This window comes from Hemicordylus capensis, chromosome 1, assembly GCF_027244095.1.
Source record: "Hemicordylus capensis ecotype Gifberg chromosome 1, rHemCap1.1.pri, whole genome shotgun sequence".
Taxonomy (NCBI): Eukaryota; Metazoa; Chordata; class Lepidosauria; order Squamata; family Cordylidae; genus Hemicordylus; species Hemicordylus capensis.
The window spans coordinates 70,602,637-70,619,583 of record NC_069657.1 but is presented as its reverse complement, the minus strand read 5'-3'; the positions used below and the strand labels follow the sequence as shown (position 1 = coordinate 70,619,583).

Genomic DNA, 16,947 nt, shown 5'->3' with positions numbered 1-16,947 from the left:
CTGAATGGCTTAGGTCTGGACTACTTGAGAGCATGCCTTTCTCTACAAGATCCCCACAGCTAATTAAGATCATCAGGAGGCATCCATCTTTGAGTGCCACCAGTTCATCTGGTGGCAACCTGGGATTGAGCTTTCTCAGTTATCACCCCTGGGTTGTGAGGTGGTATGGAAACTGAATCAATAAATACTGAGCAGACTATTGCCCCATATGGCTCTGTGTGGTCTACACTGACTGAGAACGGCTCCTCCATGGTCTCAGGGAGAAGTATTTCCCAGCCCTACCTGGAGATGCCAGGGACTGAACCCAGGACCTTCTGAATGCAAAGCAAACACTCTACCACTGAGCTATGGCCCCATCCCCAAAGATGGCATACATGAGTCTTCCATCAAAGCACTGACCATATCAAGACCCACAAGAGCCCTGTATCATGTGCCTTTAGATCATGCTCTGGGACTCAGTGCTGAGTAATCTTAGCAATTCCCAAGAAAAATTCACCACACTTTTATCTTCATATATAATTTATTGTTTTTGCAATTGTCATTGTATGCTTTTTACAGTTCAGGAGTCACTGTATACGGTAAAACCCCACCTTTTAAAAGCATGATATTTTCCAGTCCCTGAGCCTTAATGGCTTACCTACAAAGCAACCCAGCTTCAGGCAAGACGAGTACACCCATCATTCTCCACAGTGGCTGCTTTGACTTTTGTGTGGGATGGCAGCTTTTCCTCCAAACTTTCCAGCATTCCAGAGATGTCTTTCATTGCCCAATAAGCTGCCCACTGACTACCACAGTAAACCTTCCTGGACATGTTCCACTTTGGTAGCTCTTCTTTATTCCATTCCTCTTTTTCTTCTCACCATCTACAGACTCATTTCTGCTTGCAAGGAGGGCGATAGCTAGATGTTCGGTGCTCCTTCCGATCAAATTCATCATGGCCTTCCCTGGAAGCCAAAACAGGAAGTACAGCCAGTGTTTAGCAAAGGAGACGGTGCCAGCCAGAACATTCAGCAAATGCTGCAGGGACTCTTGCTCAAGCCAGGCCATTGTCAAGGAACAACAAGCTCTCCATTGATTTGAGGCACAAGGTCTCACAATGACAGACTATACTCCATGAATTATTAGAGGGGAAGAAGTTAGGCACAGCTAACTAACAGGAGGCTTATAACTATTCTTTTGTGTCCAACTCAGAAACTAGATGGCAATGGATGAAATGCTTTCTTAGCGGAGTAGTAGCCCACTGAAATGAACAGAAGCTGAGCACGAGCAATCATATGCACACCTTCCATTTATTTCAATGGAGCTTGAGCAGGAGAACTTCCTGGAGGATGTTGCCCAATGTTATTTTTTTGTTATAGGTGGGATTGTGGGTACTTTGCAAATTCAAATTCTGCATCAAAGAAACCAAGAGTCTATGAACAGAATCAAGCAAATATAAAGCTGAAAAGCAACTTAATAGCGATATCTGGAGGCTCTGGAGCCCAGAAGGATGCACTCACGAAGCATATATATTGTAAAAATTTTAGTTTACCATAAGCCAAAATGTTCAGCTAAGGTTTGGTTCCCTCTAATTGTATCTCTGTTGTCAGTTATCCTTCTGTACCCCGCTGCCCCACACTCTGCTTCTAAGATCCCTTTTTTTATTTTTTAAAGAACCGCTTTAACAAGAAATGGAAGAAAGGAAGAAAGATGTATATAAATACAGGAATAGATGGCTTGGGCTCTAAGGATAAGAAAGAGTAGCCATGAAGGAGACCAGAGCTCTGCAGAGCCCTCTCTGACCAAGTCCCTCACACATCATCTTTCCCACCATCTTTTGAATAATGTGATCCAGGGGCGGAGCCAGCCGAGCGATGGCCTGGGTCCAGCCCTGCCTGGCGGCCAATCTGATGACGTCCCATGCACATGACATCACGTGCATAGGGCGTGCCCCGAGAGAAATCCCCTCCCCGCCCACAAGCGAATGCTTGCCCATCCTTTTCAGGCAGCGTTTGCTGCCTGGAAGCATCTATTCCCCTTTCTCTCCCTCTAGAAAAGGGAGAGAAAGGAAGAATAGATGCTTTCAGACAGCAAGCGCTGCCTGAAATGACAGTGAAGGGTCATCACACGCAAAGGGGGTGTGGCCTTGAGCTCCGAAGAGCCCGAGCAAGCCCTTCCCTGTCATTTCAGGCAGCAAACACTGCCTGAAAAGGATGGGCAAGCGCTCGCTCGGGGCTCTTAGTAGCCCAGGCGTGGGTCGTTCGGGGCTCTTCTGGAGCCCGAGCCATGCCCCCCGGGGGCTTCAGCAGCCCCTACCATTGGCGGACTGGGTTCTTTAAACCCGTTCGCACAATGGTGGCTATGCCCCTGATGTGATCCGTCTCCAGCTACAACCTTCTGTGCTACATTACATGTTTATCTGGAGTGATCCTCAGTTACAAGTTTTGCAGAAGAGGCTGCAACAGGAAGGAAGAGATGGGAAAGCATCCTCATCTTTGGAATCCAACCAATAGAGTTTCCAGTTTCCATACTATATGTTTTACACATTATTCTAGCCACTTTCCTTAGTGGCACCCTTGCAGCTCACGAGCTTCCTATAAGCCTTTTCTTCCACCAACTCTTTCTATATGCTCCCAACATGTGTGGCAGCAGCATGTTCTCTACAAATGACAAAGAAAGGTTTTCTCCCAAGAGACTGTTGCCATTACTGGAAGCATCGCTGGCAGTAGAGGTCATCATCACAGCCATGGCAGCGCAGGGTGGCATCTTCATTGCAGATACAGCACCAGGGTAACTCTTCCTCATCACTGTCTGACACTCTGGTAGGCAAGATGGGAGCTTTTACAACAGCTGGAATTGGTGCCTATTGGAGAGGGAGAAAAATCAACAAGATCATGAATTAACTCCATTTTAGGACTGTCTTCTTGCCTCAAAGAGAAGCTATGGGCAATAAATATGATGCTTCATGTTCCATAAGTCATCCTTCGTCACCACAGCAACTGCACACCAATAGGTCCCAAACCCTCTAATTCAAATAAGTGATTTGCGCAATATTTTGCAAGTTTTGCATTAAGTTCTCATTTCAGATTTCTACTCCAGTAAAAATGGGGTTTGCAGGTCTACATACCATAAGGATGGGCAGGAAAGATGTGATGCATAATGGAAATATATGAAAAGGAAACATGATTGAAGGGAAGAGAGTGTGCCAGGTAGGATGCAGACAATCTGAAAACTTAGGGTCAAACTACACATGACCTCGTGTCATGGTAGTTCCATCATTCTTTTCTTTTTTTAAAGGGCACTTGTGTGGGGGGGGGGGTGGGGGGGTGGGTGAGAAACAGGATCAAGACTGTGGGTGGGGTGGGGTTTTAACCCCCATCACAGTTTTCAAGATGAAAAGCTACTTCCCCTTGTATTCTAACTTGTCCCATGCTAACTGAGCAAAAAGGCCCCTTTTGAAAAGTGTCGATTCTTTTTATTTAGCAGGGGGACAGCAATTGGCCCTATCTATCCCCAGCACAGCATTCTTCCAGTGGCTGTTGCTGGTGTCTATCTTGTGTTTCTTTTTTAAGACTGTGAGCCCATTGGGGACAGGGAGCCATTTTATTTATTTTTATCAATGTACTGTATTCTTGCAATTTGCCCCAAGAGAGTAGCTAGTACTGGCAACAACAGATCAACCCTGCACTATCATCCTAATCTGGATTGGGCTCCTCCAGTGGCTATTTAGATGAAAATGCTGTACCTTCACACACTTATGTGTCATTTCACCCTAAAGCATGATAAGCATATGCTGTGCACATTTTCAAATTTGAGATCCTATTCAGATATTTTGTTGTACGAGTATATGGATGTCTGATGTGTGGACAATGATACCAGTGATGTGACGAGTGATGTGTGGACAATGAAACCAGTGTTCTTTAAAAAGCGATCCTGGGTACTGGCTCCTCAAATGCATGGTACAGACAGGAAGTGTACTGCTGTGCCTGTGTTCACATAACATGTGAATAACTGTGCCTATGTACATTGTACACTTGTTGTACAAGTGTTGAACATAACATGTGAGTAGGGCTCATCTGTAGCACAGTTAATGGTATGAGCAAGGAATTCTCTGCTCCAAGTCTCACCTCACTAGGTGACCATAAATAAACCTCCCTATCTCATCCTAGCACGCCCACCCCATATCTGTAATACAACAATAATGATGGCCTACCTTATAGGGCTATAGTAAGGATTACTTAGAATGTCTGCAAAGCACTTCAGATACACTTGAAATAGTAATTTACACAGACACAGACACACTATTAATGGGCAGCAGCCTGAGTACAGTTAATCATGACTCAGCATCACTGAGACAAGATAGTCATGACTAACTTATCCTCTCTAATAAAGAGCTAAGTGAGTGTCCGTGCCTTTCGAACGTTGGGGATCTGCGGCTGTGTCTCCCTGGGATGTTCTGGGCCTGCGCGAAGTGCAGGCCCAGAACAGTCCGAGGGAGACACAACCGCCGACACCAGGCAGCCATGTTGGGGCCGAGAGAAAGAGAAGCGGCCGCCGCCAACGCTGGGAGGAGAGTGTGGGCGAGGCGGCGGCGCCGCGGCCTCGGCCAGAGGTGGTGGTGGCCACGTCGGGGCAACTGGCGGCGGGAGTGCGGGTGAGGCGGTGGCGGGGCGACTGGACCTGATGGAGGCGGCGGCGGCGGCGGCAGTGCAGCCGAGGCGGCGGCGAAGCCACGGCCTTGTCAAGAGGTGGCGGGGGCCACGGTGGGGCAACTGGCCGCAGCGGGGCGGACTGGAAAGGACTGGGCCCGCTGGCGGCCGCACTTCCTCTCCCGGCCCCAGGGGCGGCCATTTTGCCCCAATCGTTGCCGTTGTTAAAAAAATTGCTGCCGCGGCCGCCGTCACCAACCTCCCTCCCAACTGCCAAGTCCTCCTTACCCCAGCCCGCGTCCGTCGGGCAATGAAAGTCCTTAATTGGAGAGGAAGAGAGGAGCTCGCAAACAAAGCTCCTCTCTGTGCAAAGGCTCTGCCCGAACTGGCACTATGGACGCAAAGGACGCAATAGGCGTCCTTTGCGCCCAAAGCGCCAGTTCGGGAAGAGGCTTTGCAGAGAGAGGAGCTCTGCTTGCGAGCTCCTCTCTCCCTCTCAAATAAAGGACTTTCATTGCCCGACTGACGCGGGCGTACTCGGGTAAGGAGGTCTCGGCAGCTGGGAGGGAGGGCGGGCGGCGGCGGCCGCGGAGACCTTGGGGCCCTTGCCCGGCCGGGAGACCGGCCGCGGCATGCAGGCTGTCGGTGGGAGGGGGAATGGCGGCGGGGGGCCAGAGCGCCCGTTACTAGCGCCCGTTATTTAACGGGCCGAAATTCACTTGTGTCCCATAAATCTCAATGGAACTTCATCATGACTAACTTAGTTTGGATGCTGCCCAGTATCTTTACAATCAATGAAATGTGCTATTTTTCAGAAGATGAAATTTAAGCTGCTCAGAAATCTGCTACAGCTGCCAGAATATGACCCAGATAATGGGGGGGGGGGAATCTGCATTTTGGGGGTGGGGTGGAGAAATGGCAGAGAGCAGCTTCAGGCAACCTCTTGCCAGTCTGTAAACTGCTAACATTATGGTAAAATGGGATGCAAAAGTGTGCTCTACTGATAGGTGTGACATCTGCACCCACCCAAGTCTGGTTAGAGATTCTCCTCCTCACATAGTAGTAAGTACTATGACTACTACCAACAACTTTTCAGCAGAAGTTCTCAACTAAGTTTACAAAGAAAAAAACCTGGCATTTTACCAACGTGAGGCTGAGAATCTCAGCAAAGTGAGGCTTCAGACATCACACCCTCTAGAAGCATGTGCTCTCACATCCTGATGTTTTATCAAGATGTTACTAGCCTGTGGACCAGCTGGCCATTTTCTGCACCTGCCCAGAGAATGACAAATATCCTTAGCAATAAAGAAATGCACAATTCTACTTGGTACAGGAAGAGACAGCTTACAAGGCTTGCTTATAATAATACAGGACACATGTGGGGCAGAACTGTTCATCACTTCCATCATCAACGCCAGTTATGCTTGATTGTTACTTATTTTCAAGAGCACAAACAAGTTGAAGCAGTTCTTCTCATTTGTCTTCCCTTGTTTATCTAGATGTCAAGCCTACTGTCCTAAGTCTTAGAGGATACCTACCAATTTTCATGCAGCTGGAGGGTTTGGAATTGGCCGACATGATACAAAGTGAGGAAACAGGCTGTGGCTCAGAGTTAGTGAGCCTCTAAGTCATCATTTGTTCTTTCCCTGACAATTAGGCTCCTATGTGGTTGGTTTGAGAGGCTTTAAAATGAAGGCATTATGGAAGCGCATCTAAGGGTCCTGCCTGCTATCCCAGTAATATTTAGTTGTGCTGAATGCCACACTAGAGGTTTTGACTGGTTTCTCACCTGCTTTGTCTTCTTGGCTGGCTTCTGTTGTGCAGTTCCTGGCTGGGAGGATTGTTCTGGAGAAATGTTGAAGCCACTTGCTTCATCCAGAGCTGCTTCCTCAGTAAGCTGATGGTAAAGAAGCAACAGCATTTGAAACAAAAGACTTTTCTTTCTCTACCTAGCCCTCTCAGAGGTGGTTTTCTTCCATTCCCTTGATCTTTAGTTTGGCATACATACAAACATACACCAGCTGAAATATTAGGCAGAAAAGAAAATGGCCTTTACAGAAAGTTTGCTTGTTTGCGTGTCCAAATGTGACCCACTGATAACGTAAATATTCATGGAGAAATTATTTTCTGCTTCCATCCATTAGAGGCTAAGGCAGCCATTGATATACCATCAAGTGTAATTAAGTCATGTTAGTCAAGCAAACGATGCAGTTCATTTATCACCAATGAGCTTGGCCATGCACCTAATTACTAATGTATCAAGAGCAATAACTTATTTGTTGCATTTTTATACTGCTTTTCTGCCTTGATAAGAGCACCCAAAGCAGTTTACAATATTAAAAAACAAACCAACAGGTTACATAAGATTTTCAGAGTATTGTTATCTCGGGGCATTGATGGTCTTTTTAAGGGCTGAGGACAAGAGCACAGTAACTGTTGTGGGGCTTGGTTGGATGTCTACTGCTCTGTTCCTAGTCTGATGTCTAGAAGAGATGAGGTTTAAGAGAGGATCAGAAAGGCCAATGAGTGAAAAAGAAAAAGAACTCAGATCATAGCTTTAACAGAACAGTAAAGAGGAATTGATGGATCTTAGCAATGTTTTCTTCAGTTTCTCCCCAGCTCAGTTTCTCACTGCCTTAGGTATGCCCCACAATTTGCATTTTGTTGGGTGTGTGTTTTAACTACTTGTGGCATTTACAAACCAGACCAGTTTTTGTATGTAGGCTCTTTTATTATACACATAACCCAGGGCTGCTCAACTTTAGCCCTCCTGCAGATGTTTGCCTACAACTCCCATAATCCCTGGCTATTGGCCACTGTGGCTGGGGATTATGGGAGTTATAGTCCAAAAACAGCTGGGGAGCCTGTTGAGCAGGCCTGACATAACCCCTCCCATCCCTTCCATAAAGTCTTTAATCACCTGAAACAGATATGCAAAGTACTTTACAGATTACTGCAAAGTACTTTGCCCCAGAGTTATACTCATTAACCCCTGCCCCCCACAGCTGTAGTGGCATAAAAAGCAGCATGCTAATGAATCTGAAGCACTCCACAAGAATTACATAGTTCTCTCCCACAAGCCAAAGTGCAAAATATTAGGACTTTGATGTTTAATTGAGTAATTGGTTAATCAATTAAGACATTAGATTGTGAGTTCTTTAGGGACAGGAAACCATTTTCTTTACTTTTGCCCTACCAAAAATAAAATATATTATATATTAAATATATAAATATTTAATAAAAATAATAATGGTTTGATTACGATGTCATCAATTCATTGAGTAACAGATTTTAAAGGAATGGTTATGAAAACAAATACTTTCAATAACAATGGTTGACATTCTATGCAGTGAGGTATGCATCCAAGAGGGATGCAAGCTTCCTGCTTCCACAGCACTCACCAGCCCATCGGTGCTCCTAACAAAGGTGGAGTTATGTGAGAACGATGCTGTGCATAATTGCTGCTGCCATCTATTCCCATCATGCCCAGTGGGAGTCTGGTGCAGCAGCGATGATGCACGATGTCATTCACACGAAGCCCCCCCCCTTCACAAGGGAGCACTGACAAGCTGTTGAGCACTATTGAAGCAGCAAGCTTGCATCTCTCTTTGATGCACAGCTCACCGTGCAGAACGTCCGCCATTAAATTATAAGCTACATCTAAAAACAGGCATTCACCCTTCCCTAATTTAGGAGCAACAGTATCCATGAATTTTTTATTCACAGGGGTGGACAGAAAGCAAATCAGGATCTAAGTCGATATCTGGGCAATTTGCAGGAGACTGGCAAGGGTTTTGGACTTCTAGTAGTTCAACAGCAGCAAGTAAAGTTACGAACATTAAAAATGATCTCCTATGGTTGGCCTCTGCATTCTTCACCGGGAAAATAAGAGTATTTAATTCGCTGCCTCTATCTACTGCCCAAACTTTCGTCTTTGGGTAGTTAACAGTTAGAGAAAACAATTAAAACACATATAAAAATTTAAAACAATTCAACAATTTAAAATCAACCACAAAATTAAAACCTACAAATTTTTAAAAGCTGAAAAAGCTTGGGTGAAAAGATGGGTTTTCAGAGGTTTCTTAAAAATAGCCAGAGATGGGAAGGATCATATCTTAGTAGGGAGCGCATTCCACAATCTTGGGGCAGCAATTGAGAAGGCCCGTCTCTTTAACCAGTTCTTTATGCACGTATGCAGGCTAGTTTTAGAATTTTGTGCTAGAAACCTTGATCAGTAGGAATCAAGACATGGATTTGTACTTGTATATGCATCTTATTCCCATGCATGGCTCATGGGGTGCAGGAGGAAGCAGATTTCACCCCAAGCCCCCCTTCCGTGTCTAGCTCTCTCCCCTGCCCCCATTTGGGCATCCCCGTTTGGGGTTGTAGTAAAAAACAATTCAGATTATGCAAGAAAATTGCTTGCTTCTTATCTAAACACAAAATATGCTTTTTTGCTACAGAACTGCTGCTTTTACTCACATGTGAGTTTAACTGAATCAATTAACCAACTAAAACTAATAATGAAATTGACTAAGATTTATTGAGTGACTGCTGAAGAGAATACCACTATGGGAAAATCTTTGAAAATACACCCTGAGGAAAGAATTAGTACAAAAATAAAAAATCTGGACATGGTTAATCCTTGCCTAGGTGGATGAGAAACCAGAGATATTGAAAAGGAATCGAGAGCACGGGATTAATAATGCAAAGGTAACTGGACCTGTTTCAGAACTCTCTGAATGGCCTCTTCTTCCTCCATTTCTTCATCACTATTGGGGAATTTGTAGTCATCCAAAGTAACTGGGAGGAGGGCACAAAGAAAATTGACAATAATCTTGTACATCAGAATAGCCTCTCATAATCCTGTGGTACTGGAGACATGATGTGCCTTCAGCTGAACAGACTGGCTGACTTTCTGACTAATAATGTGGAGGCACAGTTATGTGGAGGCACAGCATCTGACAAAATGCTGTGGAGGCAGTTTGCAATGTAGGCTCATGCTGCACATGCCAGGGTTTTTGCGCATCACCTGGAAAAACTCTCTGCAATCCAAAAGTAGGTCCTAGAGCACTGTGAAACCCTCAGAGACCTACTTTCAGACAGACTGCAGGGAGTGCTTCAGGGGGTAGTGGTGGGATATTCGTGAAAATTGCTCCATCCCCCATTCAGCACTACTCTGCACTACTAAATGCTGCAGAGGCAGTTTGCACATTGCACTATGACTCCCCACCAGTATACTCCCTAATTTTTCTCATCTGTGTGCTGAATGAGTTTTGTTCTGGGTAGCAGTATCAAGGCATTGTGCGCGCACATGTATTCAGAGTGGGGACTTCTTGATTCAACCTGAGTGGGGTCTAAAATGAATTGAGTGGACATCAAAAAATGTGTGAGTGCACACACACATGTGCCTTAGAAGGAACACTGCTCCCTACTGTTAGAATGTCAGCCACTGACCCTTCATGTGCTGACCTGTCTTTTACATGGCTCACAATCTTTTGTTTCTTTCTGGTCTCTGACAAGCTGAAGAGAGAATAAAAAAGATGGGCAACATGAACCCTTGTACTCCAAAAACTTGTACACCCTTGCCTAATCACTTTCATGCCATTCCAAAGTAGGAAGGCCTGCCCAGTCCCTTGGGCTCAGGAAAGCTCGTAATTCACCCTCTTCTTCCTTGCTCTCTCATATTCTCCCATCAAACAATAGGAACACAGGAAGCTGCCTTATACCGAGTCAGACCCTTGGTCCATCGAGCTAAGTATTGTCTACACAGACTGGGCAACAGCTTCTCCAAGGTTGCAGGCAGGAGTCTCTCTCAGCCCTATCTTGGAGATGCCAGTGAGGGAACTTCCTTTCTGCATGCAAACATGCAGGTGCTCTCCCCAGAGCGGCTCCATCCCCCAAGCAGTAGTGCACTGGAGGGGCAAGGTATCAATATTTTCAATCAATCAATCAATCCCATGAGGGGAATATCTTACAGTGTTCACATGTGGTCTCCCATCCAAATCCAAACCAGAGGGGACCCCACTTAGCAAGCAGACAACTCATGTTTGCTACCACAAGACCAACTTCCTCCCTGTTTTCCCAGCAACTTACCAGGTCTCCTTCATTCTTGCTCAGATAGGGATTTCAAATAGGATTCCTCTTTATGATAGGAACCCAGAAGTGTGTCTACCTATAGTGCCAGCATTCTGAAGTCCACTGTAATTTTTCAGGTCAAGGGATCATTCATTTTTGGTAATCAGTGTAGGTAAGGCCTGCTCCAGCTTTAGTCATGAGAGCTGCAAACCTTCCAACTGAAGGTGCCATTAGCAGCAGCTTGATGTGCAGACCAAGCTTGTCTCTATGCTGTGAAAAGCTTTACATGCTGATTTCTGCACATCACGCAGACAAATAGGTGAGTCAGACCAGTGCTTCCCCTCACCACCACCACAGTCAGTTGGCAACTGCAGTAGATCGCAAAAGAACAAAACTGGTGATGTCAGAGGGGGTATAGGGCTAGAGTGCATTTGGCCTAATAATGCAGACTGCTATATTTTCTAATAGCTGGGGTTAGCTAAAGTGTTACAATAAAAGGGGAAGGATTCAGTAAAAGATATCAGCTTTTCATACAGAACATCTCAAATTCAATCCCTGGCATCTTCAGTTAGGGCTTAGAAATAACCCATCTGAAATTGTCAGTCAGCATAAACAGTACTGAGCTGGATGAACTAATGGACTGACTTGGTATGAGGCAGCTTCCTATGAAACCCAATGCAGATATTCTACAATAAGGTACCTGTGTGGATTAGGGATGTGCACAAACCAGTTCGGAGGTCCTTTTATGGGCCTCCGAACCGGTTCGAACCTTAGCCGGCTTGAAGGTTCGATGGTGGGGGTAGGGGTGGCTTTAAGGGTGGGGGATGATGCACTTACCCCACTGGCATACGATTCCCTAAAAGCCCATTGGGGCAGCAGCATACCTTGCTGCCGCCCTGCTCTGATATTGTCCGAAAGTAAACGGAAATAGTAGCTGCGACTGTGCACGTTGCGTGTGCACGTCGCACTTGCGAATGTCTGGTCGCAGCTACTACTTCCAAACGTTGGAATGGGGTGGCAGGGAGGTACGCTGCTGCCCTGACGGGATTTAGGGAATCGTGCGCCAGCGGGGGAAATGTGTGGGGGATGCATCCTCCCCTGCCCTTAAAACTACCACCACCCTGCTGTCAAACCAGCCCCTGCCGGTCCCATGCACATCCCTAGTGTGGATGAAGGAGTAGGATTGTTACAAAAGATGAGACATAGCTGTGTACTGAGTTTGTCCCTAAGCAGGTTAGGCAAAGAGACCTTTGTCTTCACAATTTTGCTTGTGAAACCTGACAGACTTCCTCCTACCAGACAGCCCAAAGCTATTCACCCATATTAATTAGCTGGTTTTAAAAGGATTACAATCCTAGCACCAGGAAGCAGTTGAAAATTATGTCTCAGTTCCAGTATTCTAATAAAGATTAACTTTTCCCAAGGAAATAAAGCAGCTCTATCCCTGTGACACACCTTTCTCAGGGTCTTGGCCTCTTAGTGCTGCCAGACGCTTGGCCACTACTAGAATCTTCTCCTGCCTTGTGTTCTCCTCCCTCAGCTCAGTAGCTGCCTCTGCCAGGAGTCTGTTCTTCTCCTCATCCAATTGTTTGGGATCCAGATCGGCAATGTTGGCGATACCATCATTTCGGTTTAAGTCATTCAAAATCTGTGTGTTAACTTCTAGAAAGCAGGAGATAAAGTTGGCACAGACACACGTCATACTCACAACATCAAATGATGACCCACATGTGTGAAACTTACATCACAGACCAAATATCAAAATGTCAACCACAAAATTGCTTACTATTAAGTGGTGAGACAGAGCCAAACTATAGGGATGTACCAGGGTGGGGGTGGTGTCTCACTTTAAGGGCAGGGGGGGGGGTTTGTACTTACCTCTCCCGCCGCTTTCCCCCTCCGGCACTCCACTTTTTGGTGAAATTTCCGGGGCGGCAACATTCCTCCCTGCCGCCCCTGCCCCCTTGTTGACTGTTAAAAGCAGAAGTAACTTCCACGCATGCGCCAGCCGCTGACACGCATGCGCCGCACACGTCACACACGCTGTGCGGCGCGTGTGTCAGCAGTGGACGCATGCACGGAAGTTACTTCCGCTTTTAGCAGTCAGCGTGGTGTAGTGGCTAGAGTGCTGGACTAGGACCGAGGAGACCTGAGTTCAAATCCCCATTCAGCCATGATACTAGCTGGGTAAACCTGGGCCAGTCACTTCTCTCTCAGCCTAACCTACTTCACAGGCTTGTTGTGAAAGAGAAACTTAAGTATGTAGTACACCGCTCTGGGCTCCTTGGAGGAAGAGCGGGATATAAAATGTAACAACAACAACGGGGCAGGGGCGGCAGGGAGGAACGCTGCCACCCTGAAAATTTCACTAAAAAATGGAGTGCCGGAGGGGGGAAAGTGGCGGGAGGGGTAAGTACAACCCCTCTACCCTTAAAGCAAGATACACACCCCCCCCCCCAGCGTTGGACCGCCGGACCGGGCCACCTGCGAACCGGTTCACAGGCCTCTTAACATGGCCTGCGGACCAGTTTGTGCACATCCCTACCAAACTATATGTTACATTTAACCTATTATTAGGCCTGACATGCACTTTTTAACGGAATAAGCAGCAGTTGTAGGGGTGGGAGCAAGATCAGGAATGTGGCATGGAGGAAGGAGCACTTTAACTTTGCCCTTGCTATGGTACTGAACTGGATTCCTACACAGCTACTCTCTCTCTCTCTCTCTCTCTCTCTAACGTACTCGTCGCTAATCCCATGTGTGGCAGCTCTCGCGAGAGTTCATGACCAGTTGCCGGATAGGGGTGGGGACAGGCGAACGGCGGCCAGGCTGGCCAGCAGGGAGGGAAAGAGGTGGCTAAGCCAGCCAGCAGGTGATGAGGGAAAGCGCCAGCCAGGCCAGTGGTGAGGGAAAGCACCAGAGGGCCGGCAGTGAGAGAAAGTCAACTGGGAGGGGGAGAACGGACTGGGGCTGAAGACAAAATGAAGATGGGGGGAGAGACAAGGAGAACTAGGGGTACAGATGCTCTGTGCCGGATCAGCTAGTTTATTCAGTAAAAAACAAGCAAGCTTAGGTCTAAACAACAGGCTTAATGAAGTAGCCCATAGACTGATCTACAAGAATGCGTATGAAACCACAAGAGGTGTTATTGGACTAACCTAAACATGCAGCCAAAGAAAGAAAATAAGGACACTTGCAAACATAACACAATGCAGGATACAACTTGATTCTAGTAACATGTGGTATATATAGCAAAGTTGTTTGTATTGTATAGCAAATGTTTTGCACAGAAGTTTGGCCCAGATGTGAAAATAGCAGCAGCAGTTATGCTGCAATTCCTATTTTGTTTCTTTCAAGTCTACCCTTTCAGGACCAAATGTGAAAACAAAAAATCCTGACACTTTCACAGGGCCACTTCCATAAGGAAGAGAAGTAAAGTATTCAGGATCATGCAGCCACTTCTACGTGCAGTTTGGAGTCTGTTTAGCATGAATCCATGTAAGAAAGTTTATTTTTGTAAGTTTATTACATTTATATTCTGCTCTTTCTCCAAGGAGCCCAGAGCCGTATACATGGTTATGTTTAATACCACAACAACCCTGCAAAGTTAGACTGAGACACAAGTGACTGGCCCGGAGTCACCCAGTGAGTTTCATGGCTGAATAGGAGACATCCCAGTCCTAGTTCAACACTCTAACCACTACACCACACTGGCTGTTAAATGTTAAAAGGCAGCGATTCCCTCATGCAGATCCGAGCTCAGTTAAATACTCTATATTTCTCTCAGACCAATATTGCAAGAGAAGGAACAAAGGCTCCCATCTAGAGCCTAGGAATTTTTCTACAGGTCTGCAAGGTTTGTGCAGCTGCAGAATCCATGTAGTCCTTGAGAAGAAAAAGACACACACCTGCATTATCCTATCATGCACAGGTACGTCCAGAAAAGCTACTCACATACCTACCTATACTGTACATGAGTGGTCGAAAAAGAAAAACCCCAACTTATGAGTTCCCTGCTTGGATGCCATCTATTTATTTTTTAAAATAGTTCATCCCACATTTCCATTTGAATAAGATGTCTACTGTGGCTGACATTCAGTTTTAAGAACAGTCAAAATTCTTCCCTAACCACAGGTAGCCAGGAAAGTGGTCATTTTTACAAGCTAGATATGGTCCAGGGTGGACAGATGTAGAGGAGTAGGCTGGTTTGGAAGTGCGTATTCCCTCTCCAGGGTCATGATGTGGGGTGGGGGTGGAAACCAGCTAACATCCAGACCAAGCCTGTGCCCATGAGCAAGGATTTTCTGTTGCAAAAGGGAAAGAGAGGTGATTTTTGGTCATCTCAACTGTAATTGTCCCCCCCTAATCTCTCTCACTAAGGATCCCCAACCCTCAAACATCATTTCAGCATGCTGGCGCAGAGTTTTTCTTCATAAGAAGCTGCCTTATATGGAATCAGACCATTGGTCCATCTAGCTCAGTACACAGACTGGCAGTGGCTTCTCCAAGGTTGCAGACAGGAGTCTCTCTCAGCCCTATCTTGGAGAAGCCAGGGGAGGGAATTTGGAACCTCAGGTGCTCTTCCCAGAGCGGCCCCATCCCCTAAGGATCTTAAAGTGCTCACATGTAGTCTCCCATTCAAATGCAAACCAGAGCAAACCCTGCTTACTAAGGGGACAATGCATGCTTGCTACCACAAGACCAGCTCTCCTCCATACTGGCCCGTTCTACAAGCTTACAGCAAAATGCCAGCTGTGGATAGCACAGATTGGTTAGCAATATACCAGTCCCTCCCCTTCAATCCCCAGAACAGTTTTACAGTGGTTTGTAATGCTCCCTCTCCAAATAAATAAATAAATAAATAAATAATTAAGATGAAGGACATATGCATAAATATACACAGGGCACCTAAAGAGAATAGCCCTTCAGAAGCATAGTGGGAGAAGCAAGACTGAAAGCTGATTCAGCTTTGAGCTGCTGGGATTTATCCCTGCCATGCAAACGGCAAAGACAAAAAACCACACTGTAGGACAGGAATAGTTGCCCCACCCACCAGTGAAAATTATATATTCAAAACTTCAATTTCAACTTCACAGGTGTGCCCAAAGTGCTAGGCCCCTATTTTATCCCTGCTAACTGAGCAAAGAAGCAACTTCCAAAGTAGTAGTTCTCTTTATATTTAGCAGGGGGAGAGCAACGGTCTCAGTTCAACCCAGCATAGCACAGTTTAGATTTTGAACCTCTGAGAAAAGAGACATTTCCTCATGCTTCCATTCCTTCTACTATGTAACTGGCTTTGTGAATTTGTTTAAAAGCAGTATAGAAATATTTACAACAATAATAACTAGCTGGGCAGGGTGCAGAGCATCTGCGCCTCTAGTTCTTCCCCGCCTGCTGCCATTTTCTTTCCCCAACTCTCACGAGAGCTACCACGCATGGGATTAGCGACAGGTACACCTTAGAGATATAGACAGATAGATAGATAGATAGATAGATAGTGACAATGACTAGTAAGGGGATTGCCACAGAGAGAATTGCACATGGAAATAATCCAAAGAACCCCATTTTAACTGGAGAAAAAGAGACAATAAAAAGATAATTCAACCTTGACCTACATGCAGGAGGCAACCTGTGCTTGGGTTAGTGATTATATAGTAATGGGCATTTCTGTATATGTTGAAACACAAAGCGGTGCACTTTTCAACATGAATGTCTACTCCTACATTACTCTGAAAACACAGAGATGGAATTAGAACAATGAGGAACCTTGAGGTGAAACTCCTGAGCTGACACTCTCATCGATGCCAACTTCCTCTGCCATCTGGTTCAGCAGGTCATCGGACTGCTCCACTTGTGTCCTGGTATAAGAGTGCTGGTGTACCTAACAAAAGAGAGAGAGAGAGAGAGAGAGAGATTAAAGTGTTATATGAGCAATATATGAGGAGTTCAAAATTGTGAGACTAAAACAAATTTATTTATATTTATTGTTGAATTTCTATACTGCCTTTCATTAAAAACAACCCTAAGGCGGTTTACAAAAGTTAAAAACATACAATAAAAATGACAATTAAAATATTAAACTAAAAATATAAAACAAATCTAATTTAAAAACTATAAAATACAAGCATAAAAACTATAAATGAGTAAAAACACATAGAAGCAGCAGTAGAAACAGTCATGTAAAAGCCTGGGTAAAAAGCCAAGATTTAAGAAGCTTTCTAAAAACTGTGATGGAGTCAGA

At 45.5% G+C, this 16,947-nt stretch overlaps 1 protein-coding gene across 3 annotated transcripts in view; it reads right to left on the bottom strand.

Annotated features, from left to right (window-relative positions):
- Positions 1–501: 501 nt before the first annotated feature.
- Positions 502–16,947, bottom strand: part of ZFYVE19 (zinc finger FYVE-type containing 19) — a 33,648-nt gene continuing 17,202 nt past the window's right edge. For all 3 annotated transcript variants that reach the window (XM_053271415.1, XM_053271423.1, XM_053271430.1), the window contains 6 exons: positions 16,473–16,587; positions 12,162–12,368; positions 9,352–9,431; positions 6,418–6,525; positions 2,688–2,842; positions 502–944 (listed from right to left, as the gene is read on the bottom strand). In XM_053271415.1, coding sequence (XP_053127390.1) covers positions 872–944; positions 2,688–2,842; positions 6,418–6,525; positions 9,352–9,431; positions 12,162–12,368; positions 16,473–16,587 — 738 coding nt within the window. In that variant the 3' untranslated portion in view covers positions 502–871. The remainder of the gene's footprint in view (positions 945–2,687; positions 2,843–6,417; positions 6,526–9,351; positions 9,432–12,161; positions 12,369–16,472; positions 16,588–16,947) is intronic.